The 15,613-nt window shown below is 49.2% G+C and overlaps 1 protein-coding gene across 1 annotated transcript in view; it reads left to right on the forward strand.

Moving 5' to 3' along the window:
- The first annotated feature begins 479 nt into the window (after positions 1–479).
- LRRK1 (leucine rich repeat kinase 1) overlaps positions 480–15,613 on the forward strand; it is a 119,526-nt gene continuing 104,392 nt past the window's right edge. Inside the window, exons 1-2 of the mRNA XM_044762940.2 lie at positions 480–631; positions 5,241–5,459. Of these exons, the coding sequence (XP_044618875.2) occupies positions 5,363–5,459 (97 nt within the window). The 5' untranslated portion in view covers positions 480–631; positions 5,241–5,362. The remainder of the gene's footprint in view (positions 632–5,240; positions 5,460–15,613) is intronic.

The raw sequence follows: 15,613 nt of genomic DNA on the forward strand, positions 1-15,613 counted from the left end.
GCAGAATATTAAAGCTTTAAAAATACCCATTTCTATACTGTCCTATAAAGAATGAATGAATATTCCCCATCTTTTCAGTGTTTACTGACAGAGTACACGGCCAACATACAAGTCAGAGGTTAATCCGCAGATTTTGCTGCTGAGCAGAACAGAGAGACCGTGAAAACTGGGTTGAGCCGAGAACCCGCCAATCTTATCGCTGTGCCTACCTCGCGTGGACAGAGGGGGTACCCAGACCTGGAGCAGACTTCGCGCTGGAAGGGCCCGAGGGCCCTGTGGTCTCCTGGGCAGGAGCGGTGAATTTGATCGTCCACGGTTTACGGCTAGGGAAACTGAGGCGGGTCCCACCGGGACGCCTCGCGCCGGTTCCGGGAGGACCAGCGGCGGCCGACTCCTGCCCTGCGCGCTCTTCGCGCCGCCCGCTGCCCGCCCTCCGCGCCCGCCCGCCGGCCCAGGATTGAGGAAGTGCGTCTGGGCCCGGCCCGGCCCGGCGCGCGCTGCCCGAGGCGCGGGGGGCGGAGGGCAGTGGCACGGCCAGGCCCCGACCCGCTGGTGTCCCCCAGGCCAGGCCCGCGCGCCCAGCCCCGCGTCCTGGAGCGCCCGCGGCCCTGCCCCGCCGCCGCCGCCGCAGGTAAGCGCTGCCCGGGCCGGCGCCCCGTCCGGGGGCCTGGCCGCCTCCTGCAGCGGGTCCGCGTGGCGGCCTTTGCCCAGGGGCCGCCGAGGGCGCGGGGCGACCCCCGTCTCACTGCCCACTGCCCCACGCCGCTCTCGCGGGGCGGGGGGCGTGCGGGGCCCGCGAGAGGAACCCCGAAACCCGGCCCGGGACCGGGTCGGGCGGGCGGAGCAGAGGCAAGAAACAAAAGTAGGAAAATACACCAGGGCGTCTACATGTTTCCTCCGCTTTGGAGAAAACTCCTTCCTTCGTCTTGGGGCGGCCGTATGGGCGCGTGTACGCGGGTTCGATCGAGTGTGAGTGTGAGTGCATGTGTTTTGGGAAGGGACTGCACAGGGGTCTCCCTCTGCCCGGGGGAGGCCTGGGGATTACAGATGGCCGAGCGCGCCTTCACCCTCCTCAGGGTCTCGGGTGTGCTTCTTGCCCAAGGGTCGCGCCTCTGGCGGGGTCGGATGAAAACCGCCATCTCTACCGCGGTCTCAGCGGGCGGCCTTCCCTGACCCGGGCGCGGGAGCGGAGTGTGGGGCGGGGGGGCAGGAGGGGAGCCTGGGGAGGTTGGGGGTCGGAGGGCGGTCGTAATGGAGAACTTGGGGACCTCTGGGAGTCAGAGGGCGATGCTGATGGAGAATATGGGGACCTCGGGGTGAGAGGGCGATAGTGACGGAGAATTTGGGGACCTCTGCAGCCAGCTCAACCTGCCCCTTCAGGGATTGAAGCCGCGAAGTTTTTCTCCCACAAGCACGTCCCCCTGCAGAGGTCGGAGAGGTGGAGAAATGGGATCCTGGAGTTAGTGTTTAGCGTGCCTCTCACCAAATACACCACTGTTAGAGTTTGCCGCTCACTCACCGGAAGATGAAGGCTCAGCCAGATCATGCACAATTTTGGGAAACGTTAACATTCAATGCCTTTTGTGGTTTGACTTTATCTTTGTTTATGTCCTGGAAGAATAAAAATTAAGTTAAAAACAGCCAAACCTCACACCTAATTTGTCCATAAAGGAGGTTCGAGGGTCTGCCAAACCTTTCCCTCCCCAGGCTTCCACATTTCAGCAAGTGGCTTCATAGTCAACTCTGCTGCTCAGATCAAAAGCCTAGGAGTCATCCTCCGTCCCATTCCCTCATTCCTTGAGTTCAGTCTGTTAGCAAGTCCTGTTGGGTCTACCTCCAACATGTATCTGGGTCCATTGTCGCCTTCTTTCTCACAGCCCCACCCTAGTCCAAGGTACTAGTGTCTTTTTCTCTTATGTTTGCAGTCCTCCCTCCATTCTCTATTTGGCAGCCAGAGTGACTGTTTTTTTAGAACAGGTAAATCAGAGAGTGTCGCTCCTCTGCTTGGAACCCTTCACTAGCTTTTCCTTGTGCTTGCTTGGCATGAAATCCAGGAGACCTCCTTCCCCTCACACCCCCTAGTTGATCCAGCCTTTGCCATCTCAGACCACCTTGCCATTGCCCCCCAGCCACCCTGGCCCATCTGCCTCTCCAGCACGTGACCTCTGCAATGCTGCCCCCTGACTCTTCACTTGGCCAGCCACCGTCTCTAAACCCAGCCTCTCTCTCACATCCGTCTCTCTGCATCCTTCTTGCAGTCTCCACTGTCTGTGTGTGTTCCTACTTTATCTGTTTGATTTCTCCTTTAATTACCTGGAGGTCTCCACTGGAGCTCCAGGGGTCAGAGATTGTTCCTACGTGCCTACCTTGCTCACTGCTGCATCTTGACTTCCAGAACCATCCAGGAGATGCCTAGTGCATCCTGGTATATAGACCTAATGGTGAATGCACACCCTTAACTTGTTTGTGGTTTCAGACTCATGAAGGGCTTCTGTTCCCAAACCCTTGGAGAATTTGGGGACCTCTGGGGGTCAGAGGAGATGGTGATGGAGAATTTGGGGACATTTGAGGGTCAGAAGGCCATGGTGATCAAGAACTTAGGGACTTCTGGGGGTCCGAGGGAGACGGTGTGGAGAACTTGGGGACTTCTTGGGTGTTCATCCAGAACTGAGAACGGTGTATTTCACCAGTGTGCAGCTCCATGATATTTTGATGTCCACAAATCCACTAAACACATTTTGTAGGCAAGCCAGTACTGGTTAAGAGAGGCTAATAATGCCAAAGGCGTGTTTAGCACCATGGGCCAACCATCTCAACAAGCTTTTGATTCAAAAAACGAGCTGAACGATATGAGCATTGCTGACATGCTTCACTTGCAAGTAGCTTCCGGCTCTTTGGTACTGGCAGTCCTTTCCAAGCCTCCTGAAAAGACAGGTGAGCAGGCTCAGGTCTCCTATGTTTCTTCCCTGTCGGAAACTTTACAGCAAGTATGCCACCTTGCCCTTCCCACAAGCTGTAAGTTTCATGAGCTCGTAAAGTTCATTCCTCAAGGAAAGGGCCCAGTAAAAACATTTGTAGTACAAATCTCGTTAAGCATTTAGATTTATTCTTTTCTTTTCTTTTTCATTATATATTTAGATTTAGTTTTATTCAAAGAAAATTGGTGCGGTTTTAAAAATTATTAAACTAATTATTATTGCAGACAACCTCTTGACGCCCTCTTTAGGATGTATGCACCATAATGAAAAGAAAACATGTAACTTACAGCCATAATTTGTTGCATTGGTCTGGACCCAATGAAGCAGGAGGAAGCAAAGATCCATTTGAGGGCAAAGATTGAGCAAAACCTGAGTTACCTCATCTTAAAACTTCTACCTTAGAGTGGACGCCAAAATACAAATTATAATTGAAAAAATGCTCCAGTGGCAAAATCCTCCATTAGTAAAGTGATTTTCAAAAGGAAACTGAAAACGAAAAGGGGAACAAAACGTGCTGGGTGAGGGTTGGCCGAAAATATTTTTACAATTTTTTTAAACTTAAAACCATTATATGGTAAGACGCTTCTGTTTTCAGAAGGAACAGCTACTAGCTTTTGGAGTGTTGATGTGTTGTGGGTATATTTGTAGCTGGTTTTGAGAGGCGTTTGAAAGCGTTTAGCAACTCTGCTTCTTGGTTTCTGAATGTTACTGTGTGATTTGGAGCCTTTATTTTAAAATGGAGATTCTGCTTTGTGGCTCCTCCTTGTCTCTGTCTCAGGCGGATTTTGCTCAGTGCCCACCCTGCTCAGGGCACCTGCTGGAACCTGCTCGCTGGGGAGCCAGCACAATCATCCCGCTGTTATTGCAGGAAAGAACCGCTTCTGGTCCTCTTGTCGAAAGTGACTGCAGAAGCTTGACCTTACGTGAAATTTCACAGCAACCTGCAAGGGTGCCTGGGGAGGGGGGTGCATGTCTATTTTTAATAGATGAGAAAACTGAGACACTTGAGTTTCATCTTGAGGTCACACCACTGACATGTGACAGAGATAATCCAAGCCTTTGACATCCAGATGGTGCTTTTTCCTTTCCACATTGTCTTGGGCATCATTTACGTGATTTTGTTTTTTCTTTTTTTGGACTACTCTATTACTCTCCATTTCAGAGTTCTCTGTTTCAGAGAACGGTTGCTAATTACCCTGTCCTTGACGTGTGATGTAGTCTGTACAAACACTACTAGAAACACATGCGTTTCACATGGTGATACCCTTCCCCTTGCAGTTTACCCTGTGCCAAGCCTGAGCTGGGCCTGGGCCTTGCCCTCTAGGCGCTTCTGGTCATTTAATCACCAGAGCAGCATGGGCACGTGTGTTGGAGGAGCCCCAAGCTCAGTGGGAGCCCAGCAGGAGAGAGCAGCTCCCGCCGTGGCAGTTCGTCAGAGCCTCGTTAGTTTTAGGAGATGACTCTCCATCTAACTCTGGATCAGCTTCTCTGGATACTGAAACTATTTGGGTCAGATAATTGTCTGTGGGGGCAGCTGCGCTGTGCATTGAGGGATGTTCAGCAATGTCCCTGACATCGACCCAGTAGATGCCTATAGCACCTCCATCCCCAGACGTGGGAACCAAAAATGCCTCCAGACATTGCCAAATGTACCCTGGGGTGTTGGAGAACAGGCAAAATATATAGGGCTCCTTTCTGTTATTCCCCAGGGCTCAAACTGACTTGGCTTCATAACCAGTACCAGTGCATTCCAGACCCGTTCTCTTTGGGGTTTGTTTGCCTGATTGCCTCTTTGAAATTCCATGCTGGCCTCTGGGCTTCCAGAAGAGTCTGTCCTGGGCAAAGGGAGGCCCTTGCTTTGTGACTAAATATAAGTGTGTCTGCCCCATCCCGACTGGAGTGTGAGCCCCTGAAGGCAGGAGCCTCATTTAGTTTTCTTGGCGTCACTGTGCAAGTGACAATGAATATGTATCGATGGAACAATGACTGAACCCTTTACCAGTGGATGTCCTGCAGTTGTTTGGGTTTTCTTCCAGACTCTTCTCAGGTAGACATGCTCAGAGCCCAGCTGCGAGGTGGAGTGGGGAGAGCTTTGTCCTCTCACGGCTCCCACTGGCCAGGCGTGGCTGGATAGATGGAATGTCACACAAGAGAGGGGAAAGACCAATGAACCAATGTAAATAGCAAATATAGGCAAGGGTGAAGGAAGGGACTTGACAGTTAAGAAAAGCTTTCTGATTTTGTGATGTTTTTTACCACCAGAACGAGACAGCTTTCTGCTCAGCCATGACTGTGTGTCCGTGCTTTAGTCCAACCCTTGGGCAGCGGCGGAGGCAGTGACCACAGCCAGAACTGACTTGGGAGAGCGACCACCCTGGGGGTTGATGGCTGGCATGTCGCAGCGACCACCCAGCATGTACTGGTGTGTGGGGCCGGAGGGGTCAGCCGTGTGTCCAGAACGCGCCATGGAGACGCATCACGGTAAGGGCCGGGTTGGCCAAGCCTGCTGTGCATGTCCTGTGGGGGGTCTTGGGTATGTAAGAGCAAGGGGTTTTCAACCAAAGGATATAAAGTGCCAATATTTCGTGAATTCTTCATTATAAAATTTATCTTGGGATTCTCACTTAAATGCCAAAAACTGAGGGACCATGGGACAAAATTTGTTGTGGACTGAAAGCTCTTAAGAATCAGTGTGTCGCTTCATGTTGGTTAAAAAGACTTCTTTTAAATGGGGATTTGGTTTTATTTTCTTGTTATAAAAATAATACATATTTTTTAAAGAAAAACTGAAAAAAAGGAAGTAGAAAATATTCACCCGGAGTCCTAATACCCTCAACACAAGCTCGGTTAACATCTTATGTGTTCTCGTCCAGTCAGTTTCTCTGGGCTTTAGAGACTTTGTTTTAATTTTATTTACTTATAATGGTGCACATAATTTCGTATCCTGCTTTTTTCTCCTAACCTTGTATCAGTCACCTAGCTCATGTGGTCAAGTGAAACATCATTTTATGTGGGAGCATAACATCTATTGGACATTTGGGGACATTTGAGTTCCTTCTAGTTGTTCACTCTTACCAAACAAGTGAGCACTTCCATCTTTTTATACATGGTTTTGAGAGTATTTCAGTAAATAAATTTACGGAAGTGGAATTATTGGGTTTGAGTGTTTTTATGCCTCTTTGCATTATTGCCAGATTTTCCCCTAGAATTACACCATTTTTAACACCAATAGAATATCATTGATATTGTTGTTAACAATTAATATTTGTTAAACCCTTAGTACCTTCCAAAGCTCTGCATTCAGTGCCTTAGGAAATAATCTCGTTTTTCCCTATTTTATAGCTAAGGAACATGAGAGTAAGAAAGGTCTAGGTCAAGGTCAAACTTGGTCAAGGTCAGCAACCTGTAAATGGCAGAACTGTACTTTGAACCCTGTCTTAACCCTAGAACTCTCTGGGCGTCAAAGGCTAGGCCATGCTGCATGGGTGGAGAGGGCCCATATGTTGGCTTTGAGAGGGTTTGTGTGTTTATATCCTCAGTTGCGTTCATTAGTGATTCAACGTCGTACCTGGCTCAGCACACACTTTGCTTAGTTGCTTGAGTGTTTTTTCTCCATCAAAAATGCCCAAAAGCTAAGTAGGGTGATGTTTCTGGAAGATTTCTTTGCACATAAATCAAATTATGAAATGGGAAAAGAATTTGCCTCTTGACATTGGCCAGCACTAAATGTTCCCAGAGTGTTTGACTTGCATCTTTTGAACAGTTATTTTTCCTTTTTTCAGATGTGTGTCTTTTTCAGTTGCTTGTTAGATAGGCCTGGCCTTATTAGCGCGAGATCACGGCAACACGTGTAGTAGAATGCTACTCCCGATTTTTGGGGAGTGACTCTACCTTTCCAGGGTGCTCTCAGCTCCATTAGCCCACCTGCCTCTCCTCTTAGCCGTCCTGAGGGATGAGCGTTGGGGCAGGGACGTGGGCTCCATTTGGGGCTTGCTTCATGGGTTACTGTGTCATCCGAAAAAGCCCGACTAGGGATTCTGTCCCTTCCCCTCCTGGTCAAGAGCTGGTGGTCTTAAATGAGCGCTTCTCCACCCTGGTCCCCAGAATCACTGGGAAGCTTCAAAAACTGCTAAAGCCCAGGCGCCACCTCAACCCACTGGAGCAGGCTCTCGCGGGGAGGGGCAGGCCGGGGCATTTGTTAAAAGCTCCTCTCCCCTCCATGATTCTAATATGCAGCTGGGGTTGAGAATCAACTGCTCTAAATGGTTTGGGTCCCATGGAGCAGCACTTCTCAGATTGCGATGAATGTGTGAGTTCCCTGCGGATCTTGGTGAAATGCAGATTCTCGTTCTGAGGTCTGGGGGTCCCAAGAGTCTGAATCCCTGACAGGCTCCTGGGTCATGCCACTGTTGTGGTCTGCCAACAGAGTGGCAAGGCTGAGATGATAGCTTTCCAAGGTGTCCAGGGATCCCCACTGATTTTACGGGTCCTGGAGACCTGGGCCAATGGGCCCTGCACAGACTCGGAACCAGCCCTGTCTCTAAGCTTGAGGTAGGACCGATAACCAGACAATGATCCTGTGTCCCGAGAGGCCAAAGCACTGACGTTCCCAGCCCCCATTTCCTCCCTTACAGATCTGTGTCTGAACTTCACAGTGCTCCGATGATGGGCTCCCTCTCCCTGACAGCTGTGATCACCAGGTTGGAAGAAGCGGGCTCAGAAAAGTCTTTTCTGCCGAGGGGCCTCTTTCCCCAGCGGAATCTCAGGACTCCCAGCACCCTGTTCTGAGTGACCTCAGGACGCACACAAGGGTACAGGAGACAATGGGAATCATGCAGCCCCACTGGGTACTGTTCCCAGTGCTTAGAGATAGCAGGTGCTCACAGGGGAGCTGATGTCTTGTGAACCCCTGATGCTGGAGGAGGTGTTCACACAGGGACCAAACACAAGAACCAGAGAGTTAAAGAATATGAAAGAAAAGTGGCCTGAAATACATCAGAAAATTCTGTCCAATGGCTTAGCATTACAGAAATTATATTCTCTATTAAATCCTCATAACGATCCCTATGAAAAAGGTACAAATTTATGCCCGTATGCTGAGAATTTAAAGGTCCTATAGGTGATAGCAGAGGAACTGAGTGTGGCAGCCCTTCCCTGGACCCCCAGGGCTTAGACCCTACAACACCCTCTCCTGCTGGTGATGGGCTACTTCTTGGTGGCCAGGCATCATGCCCCTCCTGGCCTCTTGCAACCACTGTTCGGTCCTGCTGGGCGCAGTGGAGGAACGAGGGCAGAGGAGGACCTGCCTCTGCTTGCCCACCCCTCCAGGGGAGGACAGTCTCACTGTGGAGACCTCCATGGGCGCTGGGAATGCTGAAGCCGTTACCGATGGCTCTGGGTTAAGCAGCCGCTACTAACTGTGCGTGAGCTAAGGAGATGGGCACTGCTCATCACTGTGGTCTTTAGAACCCCACAGGTAGTTTGTGACTGTGTTTCCTTTCACTGAGTAGGAAGGGATGGGGAGAAGCTTCTGGGACTCACACAGTGTGGTGAGAGGTTCAAGACCCTACTGTGGCGTTTATCAGGCCTGCATTCAATTTTCAGTCCTGGGCGACCTTGGCCAAGTGGCTTAACCTCTCTAAACCCTGATTCAGACAGACACAAAATCTACTGGGATGCACCAGTCAGTATTTGTTCCTGGCCCTTAGGTCACTGTGTGGCTGGGGCACTCTGCTGCATGCTGCCATCTGCAGCTCTGTTCCACGGGACTCCTATGCTCCTGAGACAAGCAGGCTGGCAGGGGGCATTCCATTGCCAGTGGCAGAGGCACAAGTGGAGAAAGCAGAAACATGTCATATCTCTTAAGGCCTGGGCCACCAGAGTGGCATGCTGTCCCCTCTACCCCTGTGCCTTGGCCAAAGTAAGTCACATGGCCAAGCCCAAGTAAAGAGCTCTGTCTACAGGGAGGTCATGGCCAGGCTGTGGATGCAGGCCACGGTGACGGATTGGTGCCCGTTATTCAGTCTGCCATGATAGGACTTGGTGAGCTTCAATCCTTTAAAAAAAAAGTGTATCTTATTTCTGTATTTTTATTTACTTATTTAAGTAGCCGGCAGAGCCCTTTTCTTGCATGAAGTCTTGCCTGGAGCCCCAGCCTATGAAACATCTAGATGAAAGTGGAGTTGCTTTGAGGGCACTGGTGAGGGGGTAGCGGTGGTGAATCCCACCCACTGCTCTTCACCTTGACCCCAGAGCTCTGCAGGCCCAATTTTAAAACATCCCATGTTAGATTTCATTTTCACAAAGTGTAAATTATATGCACCAAGAGCGCAGCCTGGGGCCAGGTGACACTCAAAGGGTAGCCCAGTCACGTGGGGATTACAGCCACTGCTCTTTACTTATCTGTAGTGTTAACATTTTCTACAAGGAGCACGCATGCTAGTGTTTTGTTTTGCATTACTTAGGCAACCAGAAAAATAATATTGCAGTTTGTTTTAAAAATCATTGTTTCTTTAAGTGCTGATGTTTTGTGATTAGGATCTAAAAGGCACACCTCGGTACTCACATCCAAGGTCAAATTTGCTTCAACTGCCCTCTTTCCCTGTAATTTCTTTCCGGAACAAATGGGGAAATGCTTGACTCAGTGAGGCTACAGCTGCCCCTCCCTCAGGGCCCACCTAACAGATGAGCTGGATCTGTTCTGTCCTACCTTCTGCCCAGACGCCCTGGAGTCGTGGGGAGTCCCGCTCCCCCCGCCCCGTCCACCAGCCTCACCCCAGGGAAGACTGTTCCAGACCTCATTGCCAGCACTGCCTAAGGAAAGTCAGTTGCCAGAAAGAAAACCCGTGAGACTCAAATTATGCTAGATGTAGGAACAGCTTTCTCACCTTTTAAAAATCCTTGGAAGCTAAAATGCTGTGGAAAGGATAAAGTTATGGCTATACTTCCAAGTATAGTTTAGACAAAGATCCAGACTTTGATAAAAATCAGTGAAGACTGGTTTTTTACTTTTAGGTTTTTGGTAATGGCATTTTGTGTGTGTTTTTTCTAGGTGTGTTTGCCCCTGCCTTTTCCAACTCGCATACCCACCTTGTCCTTGTTTAGAAGATTAGCTCTTTCAAAGCCTGCGAATGTGTGAGTGCTTCGCTAGCTGCTGTGTAGTGCCAGGTGGTCTGTATGTGCCTGTCCTGTGTGTGTACAGCACAGTTGTGTCCCAGGAAGGTGTGTCGCAACCTTACTAGCACCGTCTCCTTAGCACCGTCAGCAGCCCGCTCGCCTGTTGGGCAGGGGGCATGTTTGGAAAGCGTGGATGAGTTTAGAGCGTGTGAGCTGATGGAACAAGGGTGGATGAGATGAGATACGGGGCTGGGGCTGCAGGCAATCTGTTTTGACAGACATGTCATTAGAGTTCTGCTGCCCTTGTCTGACACTAGTCAGAGTGGAAAAACCTGTCTTGCCAGCTGAGGCGAGGCTCCCTGGAAAGTAGAGTAGTGAGGAAACTTCTAGACAATTCAGGCTGAGAACATTTGCGAGACTCTTCTGGACCATGGAGGGTGAGGGGTGCTTGGACAGACATCACTCGAGGTGGCTCACGTGCCCCACCTCTCTGTGAGTGGTCCTAAGTTCAGCTGCCTGCCTCTCAGAGCACTATCCTCCACCAGACCAAGCATGGACCACAGGAGGAGAAGGAACATTCCGGAGGGTCTTCAGTTCCCAGGTTTTTACATAACTACTTTCAATTTCCTTTCCTTTTCCTTTGGCTTTTTCAAATCTGTATTAAAAATAACTTCTTAACATAAGAGCCAAATGGTTTGCTCAGGTGGGGTTCTTCCTGCCTTCCAGAAATAGAAGTAGGAAGTAGACTGAAGTAGGAAGTGCCCTTCAGGTGGTAGTGGGCTTTCTTGGTGGGTTGCTGTAGGAAATCCTGCAAGGGACAGATCCACGTTGATGAGTGCCTTTCAGAGCGTAACTGCCAGCCCACATCCTTAACCTGTTCCTGGAGTTGGTGTCCTACTTAGACCTGCTGGGCTGTGTTCACACCGTGGGAGCGAGGAGGGGTAGACAGAGCTTTGCTGGGAAGCAGACTGTGGTCAGTGGGGCACCCTTCTCCAGCCTGGCCGCAGGAGCAGCCCTGAGCCCTCCAGGGACCATAGCCAGTGTCCAGTAAGGAATCCCTTATTGAGTGAAGAGAAGGGAAGGGAGGCTGAGCGGTGGCCCAGGGTCGTGGGAGAAAACAGCTGTGGTCATCCCCCATGCAGGCATCTGTCATGTGGGCAGCTGTGCTTCATGCGCACAAAGCCACCCCCAACTACAGAAGCTCTGGGTTTGAGGGGGCTTTTAACGTTAACCTTAATCTAAGATTTAGATCTTCTCCCAATTATTTGTCCAGAATGTGCTTGCTTGCTTTTAGCAACAGGGAGCTGACTACCTCTTCAACAATGCTAGCCTTTCTGTGGCAACCCCATTAGGAAGTTTATGCTGCAGAAACTGGTCCTGCCCCTGTCGCATCTGGCTTCACCTATCTAGGCTGATTGGAATCCCTAACCCCTTTCTTGCAGCAACTAAAGGAGATGTCTTGCCCTCCCTGTGGATTCCTTTTTAGGCTGAGTAAACCATCCCACTACTTTCAAGAGCGGGCAGCCTGCAACTTCACAGGTTCCACTCGGATATCCTCGAGATTTTGCTCCTTAGTCTGTGGACAGACCATTAGGCCATGGCCACCTGGGCCCAGGGGAAGAGCTGCCTCCCACGTCCTCCCCCAACCCTGCCGTGGGCCGGCTCTCAGGCGTACCACCCCACCCCCCCACACATTCTAGGTGCCAGACCCTGAAGCTCACCCAGGGCCTCAGCCGCTGCCTGCCTTTCCTGTCCCCAGCATTTGCCCCTGACTTGGCTCCATTTATGAGAGGTGGACAGGGCAGGCCCCCTCTTGACCCCTGCTCGCTGGGGAGCAACCCAGGCCCACCTGGCATGCATTCAGTGGCCGAGAGAGATTTTCTTTCCAGCCCTGTGCCCCGCCCCCCACTGAAGAGGTCAGTGGCCTGTGAGCAGGGAGGTACCTGTGTGGATGTCACCAGGATCCAGTCCAGAGGGACAGGGATTGTCTCCCACCTGCCTGGTTTCCTGGTCCACGTGAGTCAGACCTTGGAGGAGCCATAATTAGGGATTTATATGAAATTCTTTAGTTCTCTGGGAATGGACCCCTCCCCACCAAGAACATGGAAATCTAAACTCTAGTGGATGAATCTCACACACGTGTTTTTAGGAACCCCGATGAATGACGATAGGGGGCTTCCAATATTCCTGAGAAGTTCACGTTCTGAGTCTGTTCACCATCCTGGCCATCCTTGTGTTTGGTTTGTCCAGATTCCCCTTAACCATCTTGCTACTTATTGAGTGACATTTGTCATAAAAAAGAGAAAAAAACCAAAAACCAGAAACATGCATCTCATGCAATAGAATCCTTCCTGAGCCCATAGCCCCGATGATATAGAAGAGTCACACGCTAGTCAGAAATTTACTGTCAACTGTAAAGAACTTTTCTTGTTACACTTCATTTTGCTAATTCTCTCTAGGGTTAGGCCTAGAGCTTTTATCTGATCTATCCAGCATCCAGGACCCAGTGGCTAGGACATGTCGCCAGGCATTGGCTAAAATCACCTACCTGGTCATTTCAGGAGAACGAAGAACAAAAATAATTTTGGCACTTTTAATTTATCAGAGACTTAGAGATATTTAAGGGCATTGAAAAATTGTAGGCCATTATTTTGAATATAGAGTATGTGATGATGTAAATTTGAGGTTAGAATTTGAATACAAAAAGACAAGCATGACACTCAGAGTTCCTTTTAGGAGCTCATTTTGGACTTCAGATGGCCTTGTGAGCTTTTAGAGGCAGGTGGGTGGTCACAGGCGGCCCACACCTGTGGGAGTTAGAGATGGAGGGAGGCCAGGGCCGGCCCCTCAGGCCGTTCCACCCCTGCCCCAGCTGTCAGATCAAAAGGCTCCCCTGGGCCATTGCCCTGTCTGCCTGCAAACCTCTGGGTCCAAAAGCAAACAGCAAGCAAAGAGCCCCTCCCTGAGTGGGCAGGGAGCTCCCTGAAGTTCAGAAAAAGTTATTTGTGTATAATCACACACATTCTCCTAGAATGTCCAGATGATACACACAGAGTCACAGTACTCCTCGGCCCCTTCCGTCCCGCCCATGGTGATCACTGTTAGCTGAGTGTTTCCTTCCCAACCTCTTCCTACACTTGTGCCCATCTGCGAACACACACAAACACACGATTCTTTTTGTACGTGTTCCTGGTTTTACATACATGATGTTCAATTGTATATATGCTGTGCAACATTTTTCCCTTGAGTTTTAAGTCTTGGAGTCTTTTTCATGTGCAATAAATTCAGTAGTGAGAATACAACAATGTTTATTTAATCCATCCCCTATTGAAGTACCCTTAGATTCTTTACACATTTTGCTCATTATCATAAGGGTTGACTATTATGCTTATGCCTCAGCAGAATTGCAGGATCAAAGAATAAGCACATTAAAAATTATTGAAGTAATACACACTCCTTAAAGAGGCAGGTGATACATGACAGACTATAAGCAAAGCCCCGGTGCCAGCTCCCAAAAGGGTCTCTCTTTCCTGTTTCTGGTTCTAGTTCTTCAGGTTATTACCATTTCTCTTGCTCCATCTGTTGAGACAGTGTCTGTTGCCTGCCTTCACTTTCACACTGCAAAGCCCTGCTGCTCCCTCCACGTTTAATCCTGTCGGTGTTGACTCATCTCTAGGTTGCATTTGTAGTGTTCAATGCTATGTGTTCCCATCACCATTATGTGGCCTGGGGACTCTGTGTCATCCTTGTTTTGTGGGGCCCAGGAGGTGAGCACCTCTTCCCTTTTTACCTGCATCCCCCTTCCACCTCTTACTCTGAGCCCGTGTTTATCAGGAGCACACCATCAAGAAAACTCCTAGGACAGGGCTTATGGAGGCACACGTCAGAGGCTCGGCACTCCTGAAAGCACGCTCGCTTGACCCGCCCCGCGATCCCAACTGGAAATCGTCTGCCTTCAGAACTTGGAAGGGTCTGCTCTGCTTGCTCTGATGTGGTTTGGTTCTCATTGCTTTGTGGCTGACCTGTTTTTTCCTCTCTGAAAGCTTTTTTTCTCCTCGCCAAAGACCTGGTGAGGGTCTTTTTTCATCCAAGCTGCTTGGCACTGGGTAGGCCAGCCATTTTTCCCTTTCAGGCCTGGAAAGGTCCGTGTATTTTTTTTATGTTATTTTCCTCGTCTGCTTTTTTTCTTTTTTGTTTTGTTTTGGTTGTTTTTCTGGAACTACTATTAGTTAAGGTGCATGTTGCTTATCTTTCCTCTCACGTTTTCCAACTCTTCTTCTTTCTCTTAAAGTTTGAGAGATGTCCTTGACTGCATCTTCCAACCCCCTACTGAAAGTTTCATGCTGGCTCTCATTTTTAATTTCCAGAAGCTCTTTCCTATTCTTGACTGTGCCTTTTCATAGCATTCTGTTCCTGTTTTATATATGCAGTGTCTTCTTGAACTCTCCTGAGGATCCTAATTAGCATTTATTTTATTTTCATATCAATCTTATCTTCTCAGTTAATTTTTAAATTTATTTCTTAGTGTCAAATTTGGTGGTTAAAATCAAGATTTTTACAGTGAATTCCAGATAAACCAATAATTCTATGATTCCAACTTTATTAGGGAAATTTGCAATCAGCTGACTTTGGAGGCAGAGCATGTCTGTAAGTTACATGGGAAGCAACTTCCCTCAATGCTAAGAGAAGTCAGCAAAAATGCTGGCAGAAAATATTTTTTCATTGGCACTTATTTTTGAAGTTCTTTTTAATGCCCTGCATTATCTATGTTTCTGCCAAGGCCTGGCTTTTTGTTTGTCTTTATTAATTCAGTACTCTTATTTCAACAATTATTGAGCATCTGTTTGTGGGGGACACTGTTCTAGATTCTGAGGACATGGCAGGAGCATGGCCTAAGCTCTCATGGGGCTTGTAATTCTAGCAGGAAAAATAGACAACGAGGAACAGGGGCAATTCAGAAAGTGATGCTTGGTGAAGAAACCTTACAGCAAGGCGATGTGCTGAAGAGGCACCACATGGCTATGTTTAATTGTTATTGCGTAAGACCTCTCTGAGGAAGTGACATTCGACCTCAGGTCTGCTGGGTTGCAAGGCGATGTGCTGAAGAGGCACCACATGGCTATGTTTAATTGTTATTGCGTAAGACCTCTCTGAGGAAGTGACATTCGACCTCAGGTCTGCTGGGTTGACCAGAAGGCAGGGACGACAGGAAGCCTGGGAAGAAGAGTGCTTTTCAAACATACTGAAGACAATAGAGAAAGATGTGCCCAGCCCTCCTTCCTGTGCTCATTCGTTCCCCCCACATTATATCAGAGCCTGCTACAGTCTGGGCGCTGGGGAACCAGGAAAGGACCTCATAATGCTTATCTTCCAAGAGGGAAAGACGATAAATAGACATGTGCTCTACTGTCGGGAGTGAAAGAAGCCACAGGGAAATCACCAGGCTGCAGGAATGCAGAGTGATACACAAAGGGCACTATTTCAGATGGGATGTCAGGGAAGATGTCTAGGGGGAGGTG

The sequence above is a fragment of the Equus asinus genome, chromosome 2 (genome assembly GCF_041296235.1).
Source record: "Equus asinus isolate D_3611 breed Donkey chromosome 2, EquAss-T2T_v2, whole genome shotgun sequence".
In the NCBI taxonomy this organism is placed as follows: domain Eukaryota; kingdom Metazoa; phylum Chordata; class Mammalia; order Perissodactyla; family Equidae; genus Equus; species Equus asinus.